This window comes from Diceros bicornis, chromosome 22, assembly GCF_020826845.1.
Source record: "Diceros bicornis minor isolate mBicDic1 chromosome 22, mDicBic1.mat.cur, whole genome shotgun sequence".
NCBI lineage: Eukaryota > Metazoa > Chordata > Mammalia > Perissodactyla > Rhinocerotidae > Diceros > Diceros bicornis.
Genome location: NC_080761.1, coordinates 28,601,459 through 28,624,626, shown reverse-complemented (window position 1 = coordinate 28,624,626; position 23,168 = coordinate 28,601,459). Strand labels below are relative to the sequence as shown.

The 23,168-nt window shown below is 42.0% G+C and overlaps 1 protein-coding gene across 1 annotated transcript in view; it reads right to left on the bottom strand.

Annotated features, from left to right (window-relative positions):
- Window positions 1-1,853: 1,853 nt before the first annotated feature.
- Window positions 1,854-23,168, bottom strand: part of SLC1A1 (solute carrier family 1 member 1) — a 70,526-nt gene continuing 49,211 nt past the window's right edge. The window contains exons 4-12 of the mRNA XM_058565744.1: window positions 22,539-22,653; window positions 21,278-21,320; window positions 19,787-19,885; window positions 16,882-17,066; window positions 15,587-15,694; window positions 13,494-13,616; window positions 12,912-13,106; window positions 6,330-6,464; window positions 1,854-4,051 (exon numbers count right to left, since the gene is read on the bottom strand). Coding sequence (XP_058421727.1) covers window positions 3,805-4,051; window positions 6,330-6,464; window positions 12,912-13,106; window positions 13,494-13,616; window positions 15,587-15,694; window positions 16,882-17,066; window positions 19,787-19,885; window positions 21,278-21,320; window positions 22,539-22,653 — 1,250 coding nt within the window. The 3' untranslated portion in view covers window positions 1,854-3,804. The remainder of the gene's footprint in view (window positions 4,052-6,329; window positions 6,465-12,911; window positions 13,107-13,493; window positions 13,617-15,586; window positions 15,695-16,881; window positions 17,067-19,786; window positions 19,886-21,277; window positions 21,321-22,538; window positions 22,654-23,168) is intronic.

Genomic DNA, 23,168 nt, shown 5'->3' with positions numbered 1-23,168 from the left:
ATTTTTCCCAAAGCTAATTTAACAGGCCTACTTCTAGTTGTTTATATTATATGGCTTTCACTTAAAAAGTATAAGATTGCAGGGGAGGGAGGCACATTTCCTAGCATAGGAGATATGTAGGGCCCCATGTAGGGCCCAGAACAAAGTCTACTTCCAGCAGGTAGGGACAGTTATATGACATTTATGGGCCAAGATAGCAAAAGTGAACTTCATGTTATCCTCTAATTTCAGGACATATGAAGAGGGGCTACATGAATGTGCATCTCAGCCTCACTCACACAGCCCGAGCTTCTGAAACCGCTCTCATGGCTCGGACCACAGAAAAAAGATTGTGCACACTTGTTTTTGCTTAGTTCCCACATGATACTTTTCAGGAGAAAACATTCTAAGTCTTATACTATTTAAATGAAAGTGTCCCATTTTCAGACAGGGGTTTCTCCTTTATAGAATGGGAGTTGTTTATGAAGTCTCACTAGGTTGGATTTACCATTTGCTCTAATAACCCAGCTAACACCAAGTGGTGAGAGCTTACAATCCTTAATTATGTCAGTTACAAGGGTCCTAAAACACTCGAATAGTGATTGCAGTTGCATCTCTATGGAGCACCCATGTAAATGGGAGGTGAGGGTGCAGGGTTTTTTGGGAGGAGGAGAGGCATTAGCATTTTTTATTAAACATATTATATGGCAAGGTCTCTGCTAAATGCATCACATATACTTTCTCATTTAACACTTAAAGCAGCCTCACAAGGCAAGATTTGTTATTCCTATTTCATAGAAGGGGAAACCAAGGCTTAGATTAGTGGCAAGAGTCACAAATCTGATAGAGATCAGAGATGTATGCCCACTCACTGTGCTCTGTGGTCCCTTGCTGGGCAGTTAGGGAATAGAGAATATCAATCCTGTTGCACAGAACTTTCTAGCATTCTTCCAAGGCTCTGCATGACCATTTCTTCTTTCTGTTCCAGGAAGGAAGATTCTTAAACACCTGCAAAGCCAACACTGTTGCTGGCCCACTGCATGATTATAAACCAAACACAGTCTTCTCATGCTATTCTAAGAATGGGATGTATTTTTAATCAATGGCGTTGTACCCAGTGGGGTCACAAAGATTTGTTGAAAAATAAAGTCATTCGCTAGAGCTGAAAACACTATTCCTCTGTACATGAGTATACTTGGGGCAAGATCAAAATCATATGGAGGCCCTACTCAGATGCACTAACTCTTCCAAACAAATCTCTCTTTCTAAGGTGTGAGGTGGGGTAGTCTATCATGTTGCCAAAAGAGGAAACTATCCTGAATTAGTATGGCCAGGTGGTGATAAGCATTTTTATGAGATACTATCCTCTCTCAGGGGGGCATAGGGAGCTGTCCATTCCTTTGTTGTCTACCACAGAGTATGAGTCCACCAGCAGAACTCCATCATGACTCAGGTTCCAGGCAGGACTGTGCCATCCCTTTCAAGAGCTCTCTGACTACAGCCATTCAAGTTTGTAGTCACATTTCAGAGGGTAGGATTGGTCCTTCACTGAAACCAAGTCACCATCATATTGAGATAAGACTATCTCCCATTATAGTAATGTCTAACCAAATTCTACCTTCCCTTTCATCTCAGTCATAAAATGTGGGCAAACTGTTCATAATGGTACTGTATTTCAGCCTTATAATCCCCACTGATTAACATGACAAATCAGATTAGTTTTCTTCAAGCTCTGCTTTTTCATTCTTGGGTGTAAACACAGTTTTCAAAATGATAATCCATGTACAATCTGAATCCACTGACCACGTCTCCACCTTCCCACACCCATCCAAGTGAGATAAAAGAAGAGATAAAGGAAGAAGAAGGCGGGCAAGAAAGAATGCCGGAAATGTTTATTGAGACTGCAATGGAACATTGTTCTCTTTTATGAGTTAATAGCACAGTGTGTTAACAGGTGGTTACAAACTCACGCCAAAATAAGGATGACCTGCAGTTCATGAACAGCTCTGCCAACTCTCGTGCCTCATATCAGAGCAACTGGCTAAGGGGGTAGAACCATTCAGCCCAAGATAAATTACTGATTCACTTGCATTTATATTTATATTTCTGTCCCATAAACAACACCAATATTTGCATTTTAAACCTCACATTGAATCACTGGTCCATATTTATGATGTTTACATGACAATTCAGTATGATTCTCTTGTAGATCTCAGGTGCAGGTGGTCAATATTGAGCATTTATTTACTTTCCATGATCTTTGGCACAATCTCTGGTTTCTTAAATATAAAAGCACAGGCTTAAATTGGCTACTCAATACTGCAGAAACACAACTATTTTGGATCTCAGTGTAAATACAAGTTTATGTTAAGGATTATTTACAAGATGAGAGCCAAAGCATAGACTTTAATAAGCTATCTTCATAAATAAGCAGAATGACAGGCAATGGATTTTAATGAGCAGGGCCAAGAGTACTAGACTACTAGTTAGAACAATCCTCCCTGGAGGAGGAAACAAGTTTCATACAATGGAAGAATTTCCCTGAACCACTGATACCAATGTCTCATGTCGTGGGATTTACTCTGCAAGAGTCCAGGGTAGGGATAGTGCTTTCTGGCCGAAGTGGCTTGTTCAACCCATCAAACCCATATTAAAATACAACTTAGCTGGGAGCTTGCCACTGTTGTTTGGGCCCTGATGGGTGCAAAAGACCAAAGTACTGTCATTTGTAAGTGCGTATAAATAACCTTGGAAGAATGAAGCCTTCCAGTTGGATAAAAACACATCCAGCCTTATGTGAGTGAGTGACACTTTGTACATAAAATCTTATATAGAGCTGATATGTATTCCCTTCCAACAGTAGAATCTGGAAGTTGTAAATGAATGGCTGTGCCACCTTGGCGTATCACCATAGTATGTCTCTGCTTTGGGGTTGATATGCAGATGTGAAAAGATTGAACAACATGATTTCTCACTCTAGTGCTCCTGAGAGAGGAGTTCTGACAAGCCCCAAAGCAGATCTGGATCAAAATTATAGTTGTTATTCAAGTAGAAGGAGAGTTCTTTATCTCACATTGACAGTTCAATTCTGATCTCTGTCTGGAAAATTATATGAAAATAATAAATATATACACATATATATATATATATCTAGCTCTATACTGAACACTAGATTAATAGTTAACAGTGTCCCTATACAGTACATTGAAAAACGAACCCTCCTCCCTTCCCCCAAAACCCCACACCCATCTTAAACCTGTTATTGCAGAACCGTGCTGGTCTGTTTTCTTTCAACGCAGTTTCTTTGAAATTGGCTAGAGATGAGTTCAAAATGGACAATTTGGCACATTAACTGGTGGGGTGTGCTGTTTAGATGCATTATAATCTATAAAAATGTGAGCGGTCAAAGGAAATCCATGCCAATAGAAAGCCTGAGTAAAAATTTGTATTGACTGACAGAATATTTTTTAAAAAACCCAAAACACTGGTCTGTGCATGAGAAAGCAATATTTCTCTTCCACATCCATTACCTAATTCCAACAGTTACTACTTTATATACTTCCAAACTTTGTCTCTCATAGAAATTTAAAATTCTAGATAATACAGCTTTCCTTTTAATCAATTTTCTTTCATCTTATCCCATCCCCAAATCCCAGAACCCGGAGAGCAAAAGCTGTGAATCCAAATATAGAAATAATCTGGAGGTCTGTATAGCAAATCAGTGGCCATTAATGTTTTACTTTTCCTTATTTAATGTTTGAAGTTGCTAAGAGATGACTCATGGAGATGTCCTTCCTCATTCCCAGTCATGTGAAGCCAGGGGCTCTAGAACTGTGAGGTCTGGGTGAATGAGATGGTGTCAGACTTGTCCACGGCAAAGCCTCCATTGACATAAGACTTTTTGGTGTCTGAGTCTTCATTATCGAGTATTGTAGATTCCAAGGCAAAGGGGTTCATGATATTGACTTCAGATGAAACATCCATCTGCTCCAGCTCCTTCTTAGAGAGCTTCTCCACGACGCCTGTCCCGAATGCATCACCGAGGACATTCACCACAGTCCTGAACCTGTCCCTGGGGAAGAGAGAGGGTGAGCCAGACATGAGGCCTAGATTTCATTCTCCTTCACCACTAGAGAGAGGAAAGGACCTGAAACATTCAGTTACAAATTAAGCAAATGCAGAAAGTGTTCTCCTCATGGCTGGCCCACCAGAGGCTCCTCTCCTCATAGGCCTGGCACAGAAGGTTGTTTATAAAGGTACAGAATGAGCAAATGGGCTCCTCTGGGTCTATGCTGCTAATAAGTCACAATGACTCCCCTAAATCCAGTGCCAATCTCCCTAAATCCCTTCCTCTCCTCCCAAAGAAATGTGAATAGAGTCTTCACAGATATTTTTGAGGAGCTGAGGGTCAAAATTCAGTAAGTCTTTCACCCCTAACCTGTCTTGTGGGCATTTCTGGGCTCTCTTTTGGCTGAGGCGAGAGAACCTGGATGTTTTGTGGGTAAAGTATGTGCCAAGTCGGGCCGGGGGGGAGAGAGAGAGAGAGAGAGGAGAGGGGAGAGAGAGTGTGTGTACGTGTGTATGCATGAGCACGTGTGTCCAAGTGTTCTGTGTGTGTGTCTGGTGTCTTTGTTTCTTTACCACATCTGGCCACTCTATGAGCAAGCCAGCAGGGATGCCGCAGAGCACAGGGTCAGAAAACACAGGTCAACCTAGGCATGGCTTTCTCCTTGAGGCACCCTCAGCCAGTCTTAACTCCCAGACAGGCTGGAGAAGAGACTGGCAGCAGGAAGATGTGCAGAGAAGGCATACCGGGGAGGGGAGTATCCTTTTTGATACTGGAGCATTGTTGGTAGGAACTGTGTACATGAATATTCTTGTGAATCCACACCTGCAGGGCAGAAAAGGCCAACAGTGCTTATACATGTCCATTCTAGACGCCCGTCTGTTATTTAGGACAAGGCCATGGATACCCTGGTATGGACCATCTAGTGTCTTTCTATCCCATGGATCAGAATGGACCTTTGACTTCTCTGGTACATTGGAAGTGAAGGTTACTGGTTCCAGGAAGAACCAGGGAACAGAGAGAAGTGCAAATCCACCATCTCCCCTAGAAAGAAAAGCCAAAGCACTTGCCTCAATAGTACGGTATCTTGGCAAGAAAGGTGCCACCTTAGCGGGGCTTGTAGAACCAGCTAGCTGCTGAGGGGGCCCCACATGGCACAGCTTTCCAGGTGCAGGAGCTTCTGCCTTGTGGGGTGTGACTATATCTTCAAACCCACACGGGGTGTTTCTGCTTCCCTTTCCACCAGCTCAGCTGCTGCTTGCAAACTACATAGCCCTGTACTCCCCGATAAGCCCAGGCAGGTTCTGAGTGAAGGCTCAATATGGAGCTCCACTTACCCCTGATGGCCAGAGGACAGAGCCAGACCTAGATGCTGGAAGACCAACGCACAAAATGGGTATCAAGGATAAAGCTGGGAACCAGGCTTATTCTAACTTTAACCCTGAGGGTCACAAAAGGCACGTTCTTACCCAGATGTTTGGTGTGTTCCTTAGCTGTGCGTGCGCGCGTGCGCGTGTGTGTGTGTGTGAGAGAGAGAGAGAGAGAGAGAGAGAGAGAGTGTGAGTTGTTGGTTGAGGCCTGAATGGTCCAACTCATTCTAACCATAGCAATAAAACTTGCCATCTATTGAGCACATACTGCCTGCGAGACACTGTTCTAGACACTCCTCTCACATTAGCCCACTCAGTCCTTACAGCGACCCAATGAAGTAGACAGAATCTTTCTCATCTCACAGCTAATGCAACTGGAACTCAGACATGTTAAGGAATTTGCTCAAGGTCAAGCAGCCAGTAAGACACTGAACAGGGATTCAGCCCCAAGTTAGTCTTACCCCAAGGCCTTTGCTTGTGCCACTGCCCCTGATGGTAATGAAGATCTTGGGAAGATGGGCTGATTTTGAACCAGGTGGTTCTGAAGCTATGATGCTGATCCAGGGCTGCGAGAGGCTAGGGTGGCCTCTGGGATTTGGAATGTCTGAGACCTTGCCCAGCTTCTTCACCTTATTATTTTATGTTTATCTTGTCCCACACCCAGCTTCTAACCTTGAGCATTACCAGGTGTAATGAGCTAATGGAGATGACTGGCTTTTTAAAATCACTGCTCAAAGTTATGAGAAGTTAATTTTTAAGCACGTTATCAGATGGCCTGGTCAGAGGGAAATTAAAGCAGCAACAGATGGCTCATTAGGCAATCTGAGGAGAGAAAGATGACAGACCACAGATTCTGCCTGGCTGGGAAGCCTGCCCTCCCATCCGGCTGTGGCAGTGGTTTTATTCCAACTCACAGGAGCCAGTCGACGGCGACGATCAGGGTGACATCCTCAGCAGGCAGGCCCACGGCACTCAGCACCATCACCATGGTCACCAGGCCAGCCTGGGGCACACCAGCAGCTCCGATGCTGGCAGCTGTGGCCATGATACTGTAGTCAAAACAAACCAGCACAAAAGGAGTTAAAACACCCATTACTCTCTTCAAGGCCCCTGGCCCAAAACAGTTAATCCTGATGCCTGTTATTGCTGTGTCCCCACATTGGCCAATCACAATCTGTTGTCTGCTGAGCACCAGCTCTGCCTCATTAGAGAGAGTGGGAGCCTGAGGGAGTATGATCTCCTTCTAGGGGGAGATATGGCCAATCATTCTAACGCAGGGAAGTGGAGAAGAACTGAATGAGGGGTACACAAAAAACGAGCATGAGATATTCAAGAGGGAGGCAACAGTTTACCAACTGGGGTATTTATGGAAGGCTTTATCTGCCCATCTATGCATCCACCCATCCTAAACAAGTGCCAAGTGCCTCTCTACCTACTTCCTTCCTCCCTTCTTCCATCTACTCACCCACCCAATCATTTATTGACTATCTAAAATGTGCCAGGAATTTATATTGCCTTGAAGGATGGTAGGGGGACAGCGGGAGGGGTGAACGGGCAAGGGTATTTCAGGTGAAGGCAAAGGAATGAGGCAATAGTCAAGCAGGTTTTACACACTTTCTTGACATGACAAGACTCGACCTCTCGGGTATCTGTGCTTTAGGGCACTGAATTGAGAAATAGCTATTACTCCTGTCCAAGGTACAAGCGTTTATTCGTGACTTTTTTTTTTTTTTGCCAGTGGATGCACTTTGTGCAAAAGGAAGAGAGATCTGGAATGCAGGAGAGGCAGCCAAATGAACTTCATTACTATGTATTTAAAAAGATCCCTCTTGGGCAGAAAAAATGTGGCACTAGAGATTTTTCTCTTTGGAAATGTGCAGTTTTTCATCAGCAACATCTTCCTTATTTAAATCTGGTCATTTTAGAGGAAACAAAGGTTTAATAGGCCCCAAAAAGTCCCTGAATTTGAATGAAGTTGAGGGGATATCCACCATACTTTTTAGACACGTGTTTTTATCCTTGGGCCAAGGATGCCACTGGGTTGAAAGGTGAAGATGTAGAAACTGTGAATTTAAACTAGAAGAATCCCTGATTCTATCCACAAATCCATATTCTTGTGGGCTCAAAATGCCTCAGAGTTCTTACTAAGCTGATTCCACTACTCATTCATCTGTCTAGTAATGTGTTGCAGATGGCATTTGAGGGGTGATGGTCAAACACAGGCCAGAGTTCTATGACAAGTGTGTTTTCCTTCAGTGGTTGTGGCCACCAATTTACAGTAAATTAGAGATTTCTGAGCCGTCCCAATTCCTCTAAAAGTTTCAAGCCTCCATAATCCTTTAGATCTGTTCTGACTTAAGTACTCTTTGAAAAAATCTAAGTTTATTTCAATGCTGGTTGAAAAAGTTTAAACTGCAAGCGTCAGTGGGCTTTCTTTGTCAGAAGTGATTTGTGCCCATACCCACTGATCTCGCTTGGAAGCCCCCACAGGTCATGGTTAACATAGCCTGAGACGGGGCTTGAAACTCAGAATCCATTTAGCCAAAGAAAACTCTGTCTTTGACCCTCAACCTTGCTTACTAAACTTCAGCCATCTGAGTGGCTTTGGTCTGAAACTCAGAACTATAAATCTTCAGATGGGGGAGAAAAATATAAAAACCTATTCCTTCTGCTTAAATATATTCTACTTTGACTTTAGAGGGTTTTCACAGAAGAAAACAATAATAATTGCTAGAAAGTTCTTCCCTAGCACTGAGATCTGGTGTAGCTCAGCTCTCTATACAGGTTGGGGACTGGGCTATGAACTAGAGTGAGCACAGATTTTAGAGTCAGACAGACCTGGCTCTGCTGTTTTACTAACAGCAGGTCCTTATGCAAGTTACCTCCCTGAATTTCAATTTCTCAGCCGTGAAATGGGGATAGTAGACTACTTTGCAGGACTGCTGGGCAGATTAAATGAGGTAATACATGTAAGGCATCCGGTACAGCACCTGGATATAGTAGATGCTTAAAATCTGATGCCATTTCTGCTACTTCAGCAGCTGCTACTAGCGCTCCTACTGCTATGACTGCTGCTAGTATTGTCCTCTACAAAAACAATAACAACTATCACTATTACTGCTACTTTTTTCCTCTAAGCTCTTTCTAGGCCCCAAATCCTGTAATTATCTTTTGTTTTAAGAAAATTTATCCCATTTTCAATCATTTGTAACCTTTGATAAGTGAAAGTATGACAAAACCACAAAAGGGTCTGTTTTGGGTGGATGGTGCCTATGTTTCTTTGATGTCCAGTTCAAAAGAACCACAGAAAGAGAGAAACTATGGGTCCAAAAACCTCTTTAACTACAAACCACATGAGCCACAACTGTAACTCGTAAAGTTAAAAATGATGTTTATTATTTCACTCTCTCCCAGGTAGAGCCAGAGAGGATTTTTTATTTTAAGTCAATGATTACTCTGGGCCTCACAGTTGTTGTTATTGGTTCTGGGCCAGTAGTTATCAGCAAGTCTGATTTAAGAATACACCAGAGCAGGGGGAGAGGTTTTTATGTGAATTGATTATTTAGCCACTAGGCCCAAAGCTTATTCCTCTAGCAGTCAGGTTTGTTTTTTTTTTTTTTTTTTTAAAGGTTAGAAAGATATAGGAAACTTATGGCTAGGGCAGAGGGAGGGAATTCCTCACAGAGTGGCAAATACCCGAAAGAAGTGGCACCTCCTACAACCACTCCTTGGAAGTCAGTTCCGTGCAGACTGGGTTCCAGAGGCCGGGGTGAGGGAGCGGGGAAAAAGCACTTGGAAGTATAAAAGTAACAACTTCTGAACCACGGGTGGTTGTGGAACTTTCTCAGGTATGACTCAAGGTTTCAATTTTAACATACTCGCTGCTGTGCAAGCTGCAGGACTTGACTCAAGCTCTGTTGGCATGGGCTTCTTCAGCCACTGGCACTTCCCAGATCACGCGGCATCAGTACAGTTTCCCAGCTGATGTGCCAAATTGTCTAGTTTGTACTCGTCTTCAGTTAATTTTAAGCAAACTGCAATAAGTACTTTATGATTTAGAGTTGGGGAAGATTTAAAAATGTACTGCATTAAAACAGTTAGTTAATAAACTTACTTGATGCCTGGATTTATGCCTATGCCAAGTGCTAGGGATCCAAGAGTGAATTAACTCTGAAAAGTTCAGATTCAACCTTGTTTAGGTCTAGGGACCCAGTTTAGTTTTAAACTTCCACTCTAAACTGAACTAAAGTCTCCAGGTTAACTCTAATCCCAATCCATCATTTCAAAGCAGCGCTGCCCAGTGGAACTTTCTGCAATGACAGAACCTATCTCTACAATGATAGAACCTTCTGTCTGCTCTGTCCAATTTGGTAGATATCACATGTGGCTAGTGGCTACCATAATGAACAGTGCTGTTCCAGATAAACAACTGTGCCAAAATTCACTAATGACGTTTTCACCATATACTTGAGCAGACAATTTCAGTCTTCATTTGACTAGAAATCTCTAGTATTTGACTCCGTTGACCATTTCACCCTTGAAAATCTCTCTTCTCTGGGTTTCCATGACACCATGGTTTCATGGCTCTCTTCCCACCTTTCTGTTCCTTCTCATTTTTCTTCTTGGGTTCCCCCCTCTCTGCCTGCCTCTAATATTAGGATTTTTTAGGGCTCAGTGCTTAGTCATTTTCTGTTTTCTATAAACTCTCCCTACGTAATATCATCCATTCGCAACATTTGCTGAGGGCTCAGTATGTAGGCATTCAGTATGCCTCAGTATGTTCTAAGCATTTTATATACATCATCTGACTTAATTATCACTACTTGCATAAAATGTAGGTAGTATTATTATCCTCATTTTACAGGTGAGAAAACAGAAGCTTAGAGAATTCAAGTAACTTGGCCAAGATCACAGCTAATCATGGTGAAGCTCAGATTCAAACACACATAACTGACTCATGACACAAGTGCTTGATGACCACCATCAAGCTAATGATCCTGACTTATGTATCTACATTTCTCACTGCGTATTTCCACCTGGGTATCTTAAAGGCATTTCAAATTCAAAGTGTCAAAAAGTATAAACGCTTTATCTTCCCACCTATACTTGCTTCTGTTACACTAGTCTCTGTTCTAGTAAGCACCATTCACCAATCCAGAACCATCCACCAATCCTGGGGGTTATCCTAGCCATTCCTTGTCACTCACTCTGAATCCAACTGATGCCTCTTGAATTCATTACCTCTTCTCCATATCTTGTGTCAGTGACTTGATGTAGGCCTTTTCATACCTTACCTGGACTTCTGCAGTAGTCTCCTTATTGGTCTTCTGGGTTTTTTTTTTTTTTTTAGTTGAGTAATATTGCTTTAATTCTTATGTCAATCTTTAGCTGTCTACTGGAGGCAGTTGTTTCATTGAATGTATTCAATTTCATACAGTCATTATAATCACATTGAAGAAAGTTTGGAAATCAACATCATCTCAGTACCCACTGTAGATATTTTACTCATTTTTTTCATATGCCTATATCTACACACATAAAGCTTTATCTATTGTCATATAATTGGAACATATGCAATTTTGTACCCTGATGATTTTAACCAATGTATATCATGTGATCCTCCCTAACGTCAGGAAGAACGTCACAATTCACTTTATACTTTCTATGATAATTTTAGAAATTAGTGGATTATGGGTTATGTTTACTTCCTTATTTGGCATTTTCTGTATTTTTCTAATAAAAAATAAGATAAAACACAATACACTCTTAAAGGTGCTACTAGGATAAATCAAATCAGAACTAAATGAAATATATCCTCTATTTTGATATAAGACCTGCATACATATCTTTTAAATGGTCTATAAAATATTCAAGTGATTGAATATACTAGCTTTTAATCAGTAAGCTCTTGGTTGATGAACATACAAATTGCTTCAATTTTTTCACTACTATACTTACTACTATATTGAAGATGTTTTTTACATAAAAGCATTTGTCTTATTTAGTATAAATTTGAAGTATAAAATCCCAGAGGAAGGATCATTGCATTTGAAAAATTGTGTGTCACTTTTAACGAGTTTCCAAATTAATTTCCAAAAGGGTTGAATCAGTTTACACTGCCATCAGCAATATAAAGTTTTATTGCAACATTTGCCAAAAAAAAAGGATATGAATAGGGGCCAGCTCGATGGTGCAAGTGGTTGGGTGCACGCTCTCCACTGCGGCAGCCCGGGGTTCGCCAGTTCGGATCCCGGGCACGCACCGACACACTGTTTGGCAAGCCATGCTGTGGCAGCGTCCCATATAAGGTGGAGGAAGATGGGCACGGATGTTAGCCCAGGGCCAGTCTTCCTCAGCAAAAAAAAAAAGAGGAGGATTGGCAGATGTTAGCACAGGGCTGATTGCTTCACAAAAAAAACAAAAAAAGGATATGAATAAACAATTATGGGATATCTCTTTGCCAGTGCCCTTACTTGGTCTTCTAGCTTTTGGTTCCTGCTCCCATCCAGTCCATCCACCATATTGCCAGTTACCTTTCTAAAATGAAAATCTGTCCATAATATGAAAGATTGTCTAAGACCCTTTCATGAACTCCTCAACTCCTCACACAAAGCCTTTCATTATATGATCCCTGCCCCTCATTTCTTTGTCTTTTTTTTGTGAGGAAGATTAGCCGTGAGCTAACATCCGATGCCAATCCTCCTCTTTTTGCTGAGGAAGATTGGCCCTAGGCTAACATACGTGCCCATCTTCCTCTGCATTATATGGGACACTGCCACAGGATGGCTTGACAAGTGGTGCGTCCCTCCACGCCTGGGATCCAAACCTGTGAACCCCGGGCTGCTGAAGCGGAGCACACAAACTTAACCACTACACCACCAGGCCGGCCCCTCATTACTTTATGTTCTCCACATTGTACTCTTTATGCCAGCCATACCAAATAATCTGTGCTCTGTAACTAGGCCATGGTTACATCACAAGCCCCTGTACACGCTATTCCTTTTATCCAAAATGCTCTTAGCTTCCTTCTTCTCCTACTGAATTCTTATTCCTCTTCTAAGACTTAGCTAAACTTTCTCCTCCTCCAGGAAGCCTTTCCTCACCTTGTAGGTAGAGCCAACCCTTCCTTCTTTGGTGCCCTCTGTGGCCCCCATTCAAACCTCTATTATAGCCCTTGTATCCCCTACCTATTGGGAACCCCCTGAAAGCAGGGACCAGCCCTTATTCAACCTTGAGTCCTTGGTATCTACTCTGTTCCTACGTAAACTGAACTGAGAACAGAGTAATGCCTTTGGCTATCCAGACCCTGAAGCAGAAATCTTGCATACCACAATCCCACTACTTGTAATATAGTTGTCTTTAATCTTGGAAAGGGACTTTGTAGACCTAGAAAATCAATCCATTGCTGGACCATGCTTGATCTCCCTTCACAGATGGTTTTTACTTGAGGCAATTCCAGTAACAGAGATGAAAATGAATGTGACACCATGCCCCACCTGATAGTGATGATCTTCCCCATGTTCAAGTCCAAGTCATTCAACTGTGCAATAAACACAGCTGCCACTGCTTCGTAGAGTGCGCCCCCATCCATGTTGATTGTAGCCCCAACAGGTAACACAAATCTAGTGATCCTCTTGTCTATATGGTTATTTTCTTCAGCACATTGGATAGTGACAGGCAGTGTTGCTGAACTGTGTGATAAGAAGAGAAAGGAACTTATGCCTAGGAATGCTGGTCCTCAATCCTTGCCTGAAGAGACACCTCTGTTCCAAAAACTAAGCCCAGAGCCCAAAGCATGCTGGCACTTTTGGGAGGTCCAGGAATCAGAGGTACTGTGCTTGCCACTGTTCCAAGTTACACCACGGCCCCTTCCTGGGCTGCAGGCCATACCAAGAAGGCAGGGAATATCCAATAGGGTGAAGAAATATGTTCAAGGACATGGGCATAGAATATGGAGGTCACTTCTCCAATTAAAGGCAGCTACAAAAACCACAAGCTGTAGGAAGCACTTTATCAAGTGAGGTGAGAGGTGATAAGGCCTGGCCCAGACTTCTTCCAGACACCCCTCTTCTATTTACCTGGAAGAGATCATGAGAGCTGTCAGGAGAGCCTGAGCCATTCCCATGATGAATCGGAAAGGGTTCTTTCGTACGACTATGAAATATATCAATGGGAGGACTACAATGGAGTGGATTGCAAGCCTGTAAACGAGAGAGAAAAACAAGTTCATAACTGATACCACCTATTCATATTAATCTTTTTTTCAAATAGCTTTTTTATTCATGATGTTATCATTCACTTTTCATAATGACTCAATGAGACAACGAGAAGTAGAGCAGGAATATGTCTCCATTCCACATATGAGGATAAGGAGACTCACTCAGCAAATGAAGTGTCTTGTCAAAGTTAGTGGCAAAGCCAGTAGCTGAATCCACATTTCAGACCTCACAGGACAGTTGTGTTACGCTGCCAAGCCCTGTACATGCTATTCCTGCTATACATGCTGAAATGCTTTCACTTCCTTCTACTGCTGAATTCATACTCCTCCTCTAAGACTCAGCAAAACTTCCCCTTCCTCTGGGCAGCCTTCCCTCACCTTCCTAGACTGAGCTGACCCTTCCCTCCTTGGTGACTCTGTGGCTTCATACAAATCTCTATTATAGCCCTTCTCACAACACTCAGCCCCTCTGTTCCTTGGACCATGCTGCTGTCTTGCTGGACGGTGCCCACTGCCTAAGAGGGGAGTCAGGGTGCAGTAAGGAGGAAGAAGTCCCTGCTCTTCCACAGTCACACTTCAGGACTGACCCTCTTTTCTTTGTTATTCCTGCTTTCCAAAACTATTCCTTATTTCACATGCAAATATACAGATTACACAAAACAGAGGGATTAAGAAATGACACTGATTCAGCAGATGCCATGTAAGTAGCAACTTAGAGTTTACAGATCAGTTATGTGAAGCTGAAATAATAAGAAATGGTCATTGAAAATACAGATCCTGACGGTCTGGAAAGAAGGTCTTCTGGATAGAGAGCTTGTGGCTAAGAACTATGAGGAACAGACTTTCAGTTTTCTGTCTTTTAGTTATCTAGTTTTCCTAGATAGGGTGAGAGAACAGAAACCAGCAGAACCCCATTATGAAATGGCTCAGCATAATAAACCTCAGCCACATCACTGCCTAGACACAGCCCCTGACCTCTAGTAAAGTAGATGGTCCTTCCTCCCTTACCACTGGGGCCCCGGGATTTGACTCTGGCCCTCACACTGCAGGAGACAGGCTTCCCCATCGGCCGTCAGTGCTGTGCTTTTGGTAAACAAAGATTGAGAACCAAATGCTGTGCAGTGGAAACTCCCTAATGCAATCAAGTTTCAATAGGTGAGCTGACTATTCAAGTTGGGTATTTGGGGCATTGACATGTGGGAGTCAAATTGATGATGTTTACTCATTCCCTTAGTTCACAGTTCTTAGAACATGTGATGTATCCTGCCCCCAGGAGTCGGGGGGGCCATCCAGGGGATATCCATAGATATCCAGGGGCACCATTCATAACCTATCCCACCACATCTCCCCTCAAGGAACCAATAACTGAGCTGTAATAAATATGCAAATAATTTGTCTCCTACTGCCTTCCTGTGTTACACAATTCCTACTAGCGTGAAGATTTTCCCAGGTCTCTCTGACACTCTGATGATGCAGGGCATGACAATGGTTATCAGCCCCACCAACAGGGTTGGAACCAATCAGCTCCTACTTGCTTGAGTCTGATTTCATTCAGGCTCTGCCTAATTTCTTTCATGCTCAGGGTAAATGGGGGCTAATCTTACTTGCTTGGTTAGTTAATATTCTTGAGGAAGTGAAGGCCAGGAGAGAGCCAAGAGAGGCTACCAGTGGGTTTTGCTCTTGTTTTAAAAAATTATTTTAACACAACTAATAAAGGCAGTGACAAAGCCTGGTCCAGGCTGTTCTGCCAAGATGTGGCAATTAGCACAGTGTGATCCACCTCCAGTACAGCTGTTAAAGGGCAGCCCTCCTACCCCCACTCTCTTATCTCTGAACCCCATCTTTCTCTGCACAGGGGAGAGAAGCCGATTTTAACCAAATGGAACTCAGCCTCTCAGCAGCAATCCATTGGCTCTAATGAGGTTTCTTTTTCTTCTCTTGAGTCTGACATACCCACTCAGGACGGTGACCATGTAAAGGCCCAGCTTGCGGAATACTTCCCAGTCTTCAACTTCTATGATTTTCCCAGCAATCAGGAACAAAATACCAAGCGGCATGTAACTAGAAAGTAAGCACAACAAAGATGTGCTTTCATCAGCTGGAGTTTTCTCAGGGTGGGATTGTTGGGGAAGACACAAGCTGGGGCATGCACCTCGGCTTGGCACGTGCACTCAGCTGGAAGGAGCACACAGTAAACAATGAAGCTAAGGTCTCAGGTTGAGGGCCTGGTGAACCACACTGGCTCCAGGTTTCAGCACCTGTGTGCACCTGAGCTCTCAGCACCTCTACCCACCTGAGCTACCAAAATGGAACAAACTTGGCAAGAATGAGTGGTTAAACTGATGCAAATCCCACGCCTTGCTCCCAGTACACTTACATCCTGCCGACTGTCACATCTGCAGATCTCACTTTAGCTTGACCCTCAAATATGGCCACTTGGCTCTTTCTAGCTTTGGTCATCTTGTTTCCCAGGTAATAGTGTCAGCAGCAGAGCAATAGAATTAGCAGTGGAAGTGATTGTAATAGCTCTGTTTATGGAGCTCTCGTTGCATGCCTTGCATTTGGTTAAGTAGTTTACATGCATTATTTCACTTAATGTACTTCTCCCAACTCTAGGGGGAGACTTTATCATCATTGTTTTGCAGATGATGAAGCTGAGGTTCAGTGGGATTAAGTGACTGAAATAACTGAACCTTTTACATCACTGTCAATGTCTACACTTTGGAGTAAATAATGTTGAACCAACTCAATAGGAGATAAGTTGAGGTAAATGTCTCCTAGGAAAGATGGACTTTTTGGCATCTTAGGGACAGGGCAGATACTCAAGTGGTGCCACTGGTATGCTCACCCAATGGTAGCTTCCATTTGGATGGGTTAGTGCCCAGGCTGTACCAGTTGTAAATATTTTGAATATCATTTCTGCATGGGGTCTAATAAGGAAAGCCCTTTGTGTTTTGATGTGCAAGGAACTCCTTCAAATCACTCCTTTAAGAGCTACTTCTTACAAGAATGCTGGATGAGTACAAGATGATCAAGGGCTTTGGTACAAAAATCATAGCTGATGTCTAGACTTTTGTTAGTGAACTAACTCCTACGTAATATGTGGAATTATTTAACACTCTAGTGTCTTGATTTAGTGTTCATCCGCTCTAGGGTGAGGTTAGCTGAGAAACATAAGCCTCTTCATTCTAATTTTGAGGGGACAGTCGTCAGAGGAAGCAAGATGGCATTAACCAGCGTTTGCTCACCACATAATGATATGAACGATTTTCATGGTTGCATCATTCAGAGCATTGAAGAAATCCACCAGAATCTGTCCTTTTTCTCCCATTTTCCCAATGACAAGTCCAAAGACGAGGCAAAAGACAATCAGGCCCAGGATATTTGTGCTGTCTGAATACGAGCCTACGATTTCGTATTCCTTTGTTTTGTTCTGTGGATCAAAACCAAGAAAATACATTGATGCATGATTATAATCCTGTTAGAATGTATAGGTCCTGAAATGAGAAGGTACACTAGCCAAATATAATAAACTAGTGATCTACCAGTCAATACTCTGGGAAATATAATTTTAAAAAAAACCAAAACACCTATGTACGTATCAACTTTTACTGCCCCTACCCTCTGCCACTGAAGTTTAAAGTGCTTTTTTTCCCCCTCTTTCTCTCAACAAATCCATATTTGAATATTTCTTTCGAAGATGTCCTATTCTGAGATGTTTTACATTTTTAATAAGAACTTTAGAATCAAGGCACTTTATAGTGTTATTTTAACTACTAGCTACATTTGGAGTCTGCATAAACAAGATAAGAACTAATAATGCAGGAAGCACAAAATATTTACCAGTACGAACATTTTTTAGGACATTTTCCTATCTTTTTTATCCTGATAATGAAGCACAGGAATATTCTTTACTGCCTCTAATCTTGGATGACCAACAGGATTTTAGAGATATAAAAGTTAACCAGATACCTATTACTACGAACCGTTTCTTTGCTTTATCCTGGGTAAGAATAGCATGAGATTTACGGAGAGAAAACTTCATCTGAGTGGTGCAGCATTTCATAGGGAGATAATGTAATCTGAGTGGTGCAAACCAGGTTTATAAAGAATTATGTTGACAAGCCACTGGGTTATCAGTCATTTCTTACTTATGACCTGATATGATCAAACACATATTTATCGAGCACCTAGAATGTGCTAACAGCATTGGCTACAACACAAGGTCTTAAAATGCAGCTGGAGAGAGAAGACTAACCATGAGAAACACAAGCCAATGATAGGCAAGATGGTGTGTAATTAACTGCACAGCCAGGCTGAGTTACAGGCGGCCTATGGAGACTGGGGACATGAATGAGGACTGTGAGGTTAAAGCTAGGCCTGAGCAGTAGGCAGCCAGGAGCTGAAAGCATACTGCAGAAAAATGGTAAGCAAAGGCAAAAGTCATCATGCACCCGGCCTCTGTTATTTCCTACTCATCCTTTGTGGCCCCCAAACTAATTTAAACCTCCTTGTCAAATTCCCCAGAGGACCCTGTTCTTCCCTATTGTGATATTTATCACTCTTCACATAAGGGCAGATGCCACTATTGTATCTGTGGGCAATTTTCACTATTGTAATCCCAATGCCCAGCAGGGCCTGGCACACGGAAGGTGCACAGAAAATCTTTGTGGAACCACGCTGAAAGACAGGAATGAGAAGGAATTGAGGAGGCGGATCTGGATAGAATAGAGGGGCCTACTGAGAAATAAGCTGGGAAACTGGGGAAGAGCCAGGTCTTGGAGGGCCACTGAACTCATTAGGGGAATTAAGGCTTTCTGCAGTAGCAAACAGGGAGCCACTTGTGGTCTATTTTAATTTCAGTTCTTAAGTCTACTAAATATTTCTTTTTTCCTTAAATCTTTCCTTCTTATGTGAAGGCAGAGAACATTCAGGAGAAATCTACTACAGGACGACAAATATAGTACTTCAGACCCACACATTCTAATCTCCAATGCTGAAATCCCCAAAGCTCTCAAAGCCCAATGATTTTATTGATAAGTTTATGGCAAACTCTTGGTGGCAAAACCTATCCTGAACTGAGATGAGGCTACGTACAGTCTATTTCTCTTACTTGGCAGAATATTCACGACTTTGTTGCAGAAGTATTGATGTGCTTGATTCTACAGTGTTGCTGCCAATCCCATTTAAGGACGTTGCATAACATACAGTATACACCACATGGCCCTTCTAAAGTCTGAAAGACTCTGGATTCTGAATCATATCCTGGCAGAGAGTTTCGGATAAGGACCTGTGGGCCTGCATTCCGTGTTTACGTAGCCTTGCAAATCTAAAGTGGTTCCCAGAAGTGCCCAACTCAACTCTAAGGAGTGGCAGAGATGTAGAGGCAACAGGGCTCATTCTTTTCTCTATGCGATACAGTTGATTCTCATTATTCTCGGTAGTTATGTTCTATAAAGTGGCTGCCAACACTGAATTAGTGAATATTTAATCACTGTTCCTAGGGGAAATATAGGATTAAGCTCCTGGGAACCAATGCTCACAATATTTTTGTCAAATAATCAATATACAACCTTGCTTTATGTGTGTTTCTGTTCAAAGACACCTTATTTAATATATATTGTTGAGTCATTAATGTTGAACTCACAACTAACACACTATAACTCATGCCTGAATGAAGCTTATCTAACACACGTATATTCTCCTCAAGGCACATTACAGCCTTCTTGTGCTTAGAAGCATTAGATAGCACTTCAGCGCTATGCTTGGGAGACATTTTCAACAGTGAAATCACCAAGAAAAAGCACAAAAATGTGAAAAATGTGGCATAAACACACTGCAAAAAGGATAATTCTTTACAATATGAAAGCTGAAACAGGAAGGCAAAGCATATCGTTGTTCAGCTTCAGCTGGGAATGTGTGTATTATTGGGTGACCTAAATTTTTCACTGGTTTTTGCGTGTCTGCAAATGACATGAAAGTGTCATGAGTGTTGATTTTGGGGTTACAAACACATTTTGGTGAGTAGGTGAAATTCACACATGCAGGATGAGCGAATAATAAGGATCAGCTGTATTTCCATCTCCTGCTTGCTCAAGACTCAGCCTCTGCCAATTGGGGAAGGGGCACAGGCAACAAGGATGGAAACGGTACCTTGGAAATAGCAGTTGTCATGACGACTGTGACAGATGCTTCCGTCACATTCATCCCTGGCTCACTGGAAGAACTCACTTCTTCACGCGTGGTTTTATACTGCACGTTGGAGGACAGAAAGGACAAAGAAACAAACAAAGGAAAGTTTTTTAAGTGTCTGAGGCTGAATCACAGAAGTACGTTACTTTGGCACAAGTGCCACTGAAGGGTTCTACCTCTGACGCCTCTTTTGACTCCAGGTTTTGACAGTACCTCCCATGAACTTTGGAACCAAAAGTGGGATCAAGAAATCCAAACCCGTGACTCCCACAGACACCATTCAATGATGTCAAAATGTTCCCTCACTTTCATAATAAGGGACAAATTAATGGAGCAATAATGTGAAAGTATAGGTTTTATTGTAGGTGCTTTAACAGACAGACTCTATATGGATCCAATCAATTATTTTTTTTCTATTTATTTATTTATTCATCTATTATTTTTAACCTGGAAGAAACACCTCATTACTTTGATAAATGTAGTCACCATGACTTTAATAAACATCAAGAACTATATGGTTGTTCCAAAATCAGCCGTCCCTTTAGGGCTATTCCGTGAGTGAGATTTCTGTTGATTCTCCTTCCTTCAGCCCTGTTTGATTCTGCAGAGCTTCAGCAGAGAGGTTTAAGAAAGAGCTAGTATACCATTACACCAGGCATAAATGTCACTCCAACAAGGCGCCGCACACACCAAGACCCTTACAAATGATCACTGTGGCTGAGCTGCAAAGGCACCCCTGAAATAGAGGTGGTTCTGTGCCTCTTGGAGATCGGCAGGGAGCAATTTAATTGCCATTTTTGTTGGTATACACAGAGGTCTCTGTTTATGTAATTTATGTAAATGAATTCAGCAGTTTGTGATAGACTCAGCTGTCTTAAAGTGCATAGATAAACGAGAGAAAAGACTTGAAGGAAATGGAGTGAAGAGATTGTTAAACTTTCCTAGAGAAAAAATCACAGCTTGGTTACATTGCTCTGTAGAGTGCCAGCAACGGGGATGTAATGATTAAGGAAAAGACCAAATACCAGGAGCACTAACCACTCATGTGGGTTAGACACTGATTTCCCAACATGTGAGGGAAAGGAGAGGAGATGGAGGGCTACTTTTTTCATCGCATTGCAGCTGCAGGCAGTCTCAGTTTCTTCACAAATATAATGTGGTTCTCCAAAAATAGATACTAAAGGTCACATTTTAAAACACCCATTGTTTGAGAAGTTCCTGACTTGCTCTATTTGAGCCCTTCTGGGGGACAAAAAAGCATAATGGAAAAGCAGTGTAAGCTAAGATATGCAATTCACTGTGGCCAGAAAAATACAAAACAGAGCAGTCACCTAAAATTCCTCCATTCACAGGTACATTTCCTGCTATTTTTGATGGGCTAATTTCATTTCTTGTGTTACACCAGGAAAAAAATCTTAATTGGTAATGGGGAGAGGGGAGCATAATTATTACCTGCTGAAAACAGGCTTGAACAAGGTTCTCAGGGAACATATTCCTGTTGGAGACATGAAAAGCAGTATTATGTTAAGGCAAAAGTGTTGTTTTTGGTTATACCCAATACATTAGTGGAAATGAGGATAATATAGAATTAGTACTCTGGTTTCTCTTCTTGTCTCTCCTTCACATAATACTTCCTTGTATTAAGATTTACTTTTCCCTGCTGAGCTTCAACCTAGTATAGAAAGCTCTCCTAATCAACTGTCACTTAACTGATTCACTGAGCAACCGATATGCTTGCTGTCCTTGGGGAAACTGTACTGGCATGTGGACACTCACAGTTAAGAGACTTTAATATTCTGCACATTTCTGTTTTCCTTATAAGAATGTATGATTACTAAGAGTCCATTGCATTTGTTCCCAAAATCTTTGAGCCAATTGCAAATATCACTATAATCATTGAATTAAAATTATGTAAATTAAATATGAGTGTGAGAAGGAAGGTGTGGTTTCTATAAAAACTAAGCTGAATGCCTGGAAACGTAATCAAGGCAAATGACTAAAATTTTTATGGTTAAATTAGGTATTAGAAGACAACTGAAATAAAAAATGGAAGGATTCAGCCCTCAGCTTTCTTTGCAATTTCTAAGGGTTTTGTTGCTCCACTTCGTGGAAACTGAATCTGGAAATTGTAGATGATGCATTTATAAGGGCAGCATATGCAACTAATGATATAAAATTATAATCAACTGACACGCTTAAAGAAAAGATCTTGGCCCTACATCAAAATACTGGCAAATAAATGCATTTAAGTGTTAAGTGTAAACAAAATATAGAATGCATATCTGTATCATTTTTTATGATTCTCCGCTTTAATTGTTATTTTTCACTAACTGACCAATTTCCGGCCCTGATTGCTTCAGATAAGAGGGTTTCTCCTGTAGAATTAAAAAATGTATTTCTTCAAGTGCGCTTCAGAACTGACTACCCAACCCAGCCTAGGATGTTAATGCAACACGAATAGTTTTTGCATCTCTGTCTATCCTAAATGCTGACAGATGAGCCTGGTCCTTCCATTCTCTCTTGGAACCATGACTTGGCAAGCAGGACTGGCTATGTAATTTGTGGGGTCCAAGGCAAAATGAAAATGCACAATAATTAAAAAATTATTAAAAATTTCAAGATAGTGACAGCGGAGCATTAAACTAAGAATGGCATTCTGTGAAACAACATCGGTTGCAATCCTATGAAGCCACCCTGCTGGCAAGACACTCACCTGATCAGGTCTAACATGGTATCTACTGTACTGACATCAGAGCTGCTGCCTGTCCTGTCAATTTCATCCATGTTCTGGGTGACACCAGGCTTGATGCTCACCGCCAGCACAAGACCTGTAGCCAACAATAGCACCCACAGAGCATTAAGATAGGGCACCTGGCACCCCTGGTGCATCCTTCTTAGAACCAGCAGGCGTGGTGGTTCCAGGCAATACTGGGAGGGGATCCCAAGGTCCAGCCAAAATGCTGAGCCTCAGCTGGGACCTCAGCACTGCTTTAATTACTTTTCCACTTAAATGAAGCAGAAGGAACTCTTCCTGTGTTTTTTTAAAAAATGAAGAGGCTGCATTCCAGTATTGCTTCTGGAAACACCTGCTGATAAGAATATTCTTTTTCCTTTTCTTTAGCTTATGAGATCAGCCTAGGCAGGGGTTGGGGTGAGGGTGATTCATTTTCTAACTCAGGACACTTGTTGAATATCTTTCTGTAACTTTTACCCACAGATGCAGGTTACTTTCCCGAGGTCATACAGAACAAGCTTTATCTTTTTTCCATACCATAAACATTCAAATATCTGGAAAGCTGTTGTGTAACCCAAAAAAGGGTTAGGGTTGGGAAAAGTCTTGTTC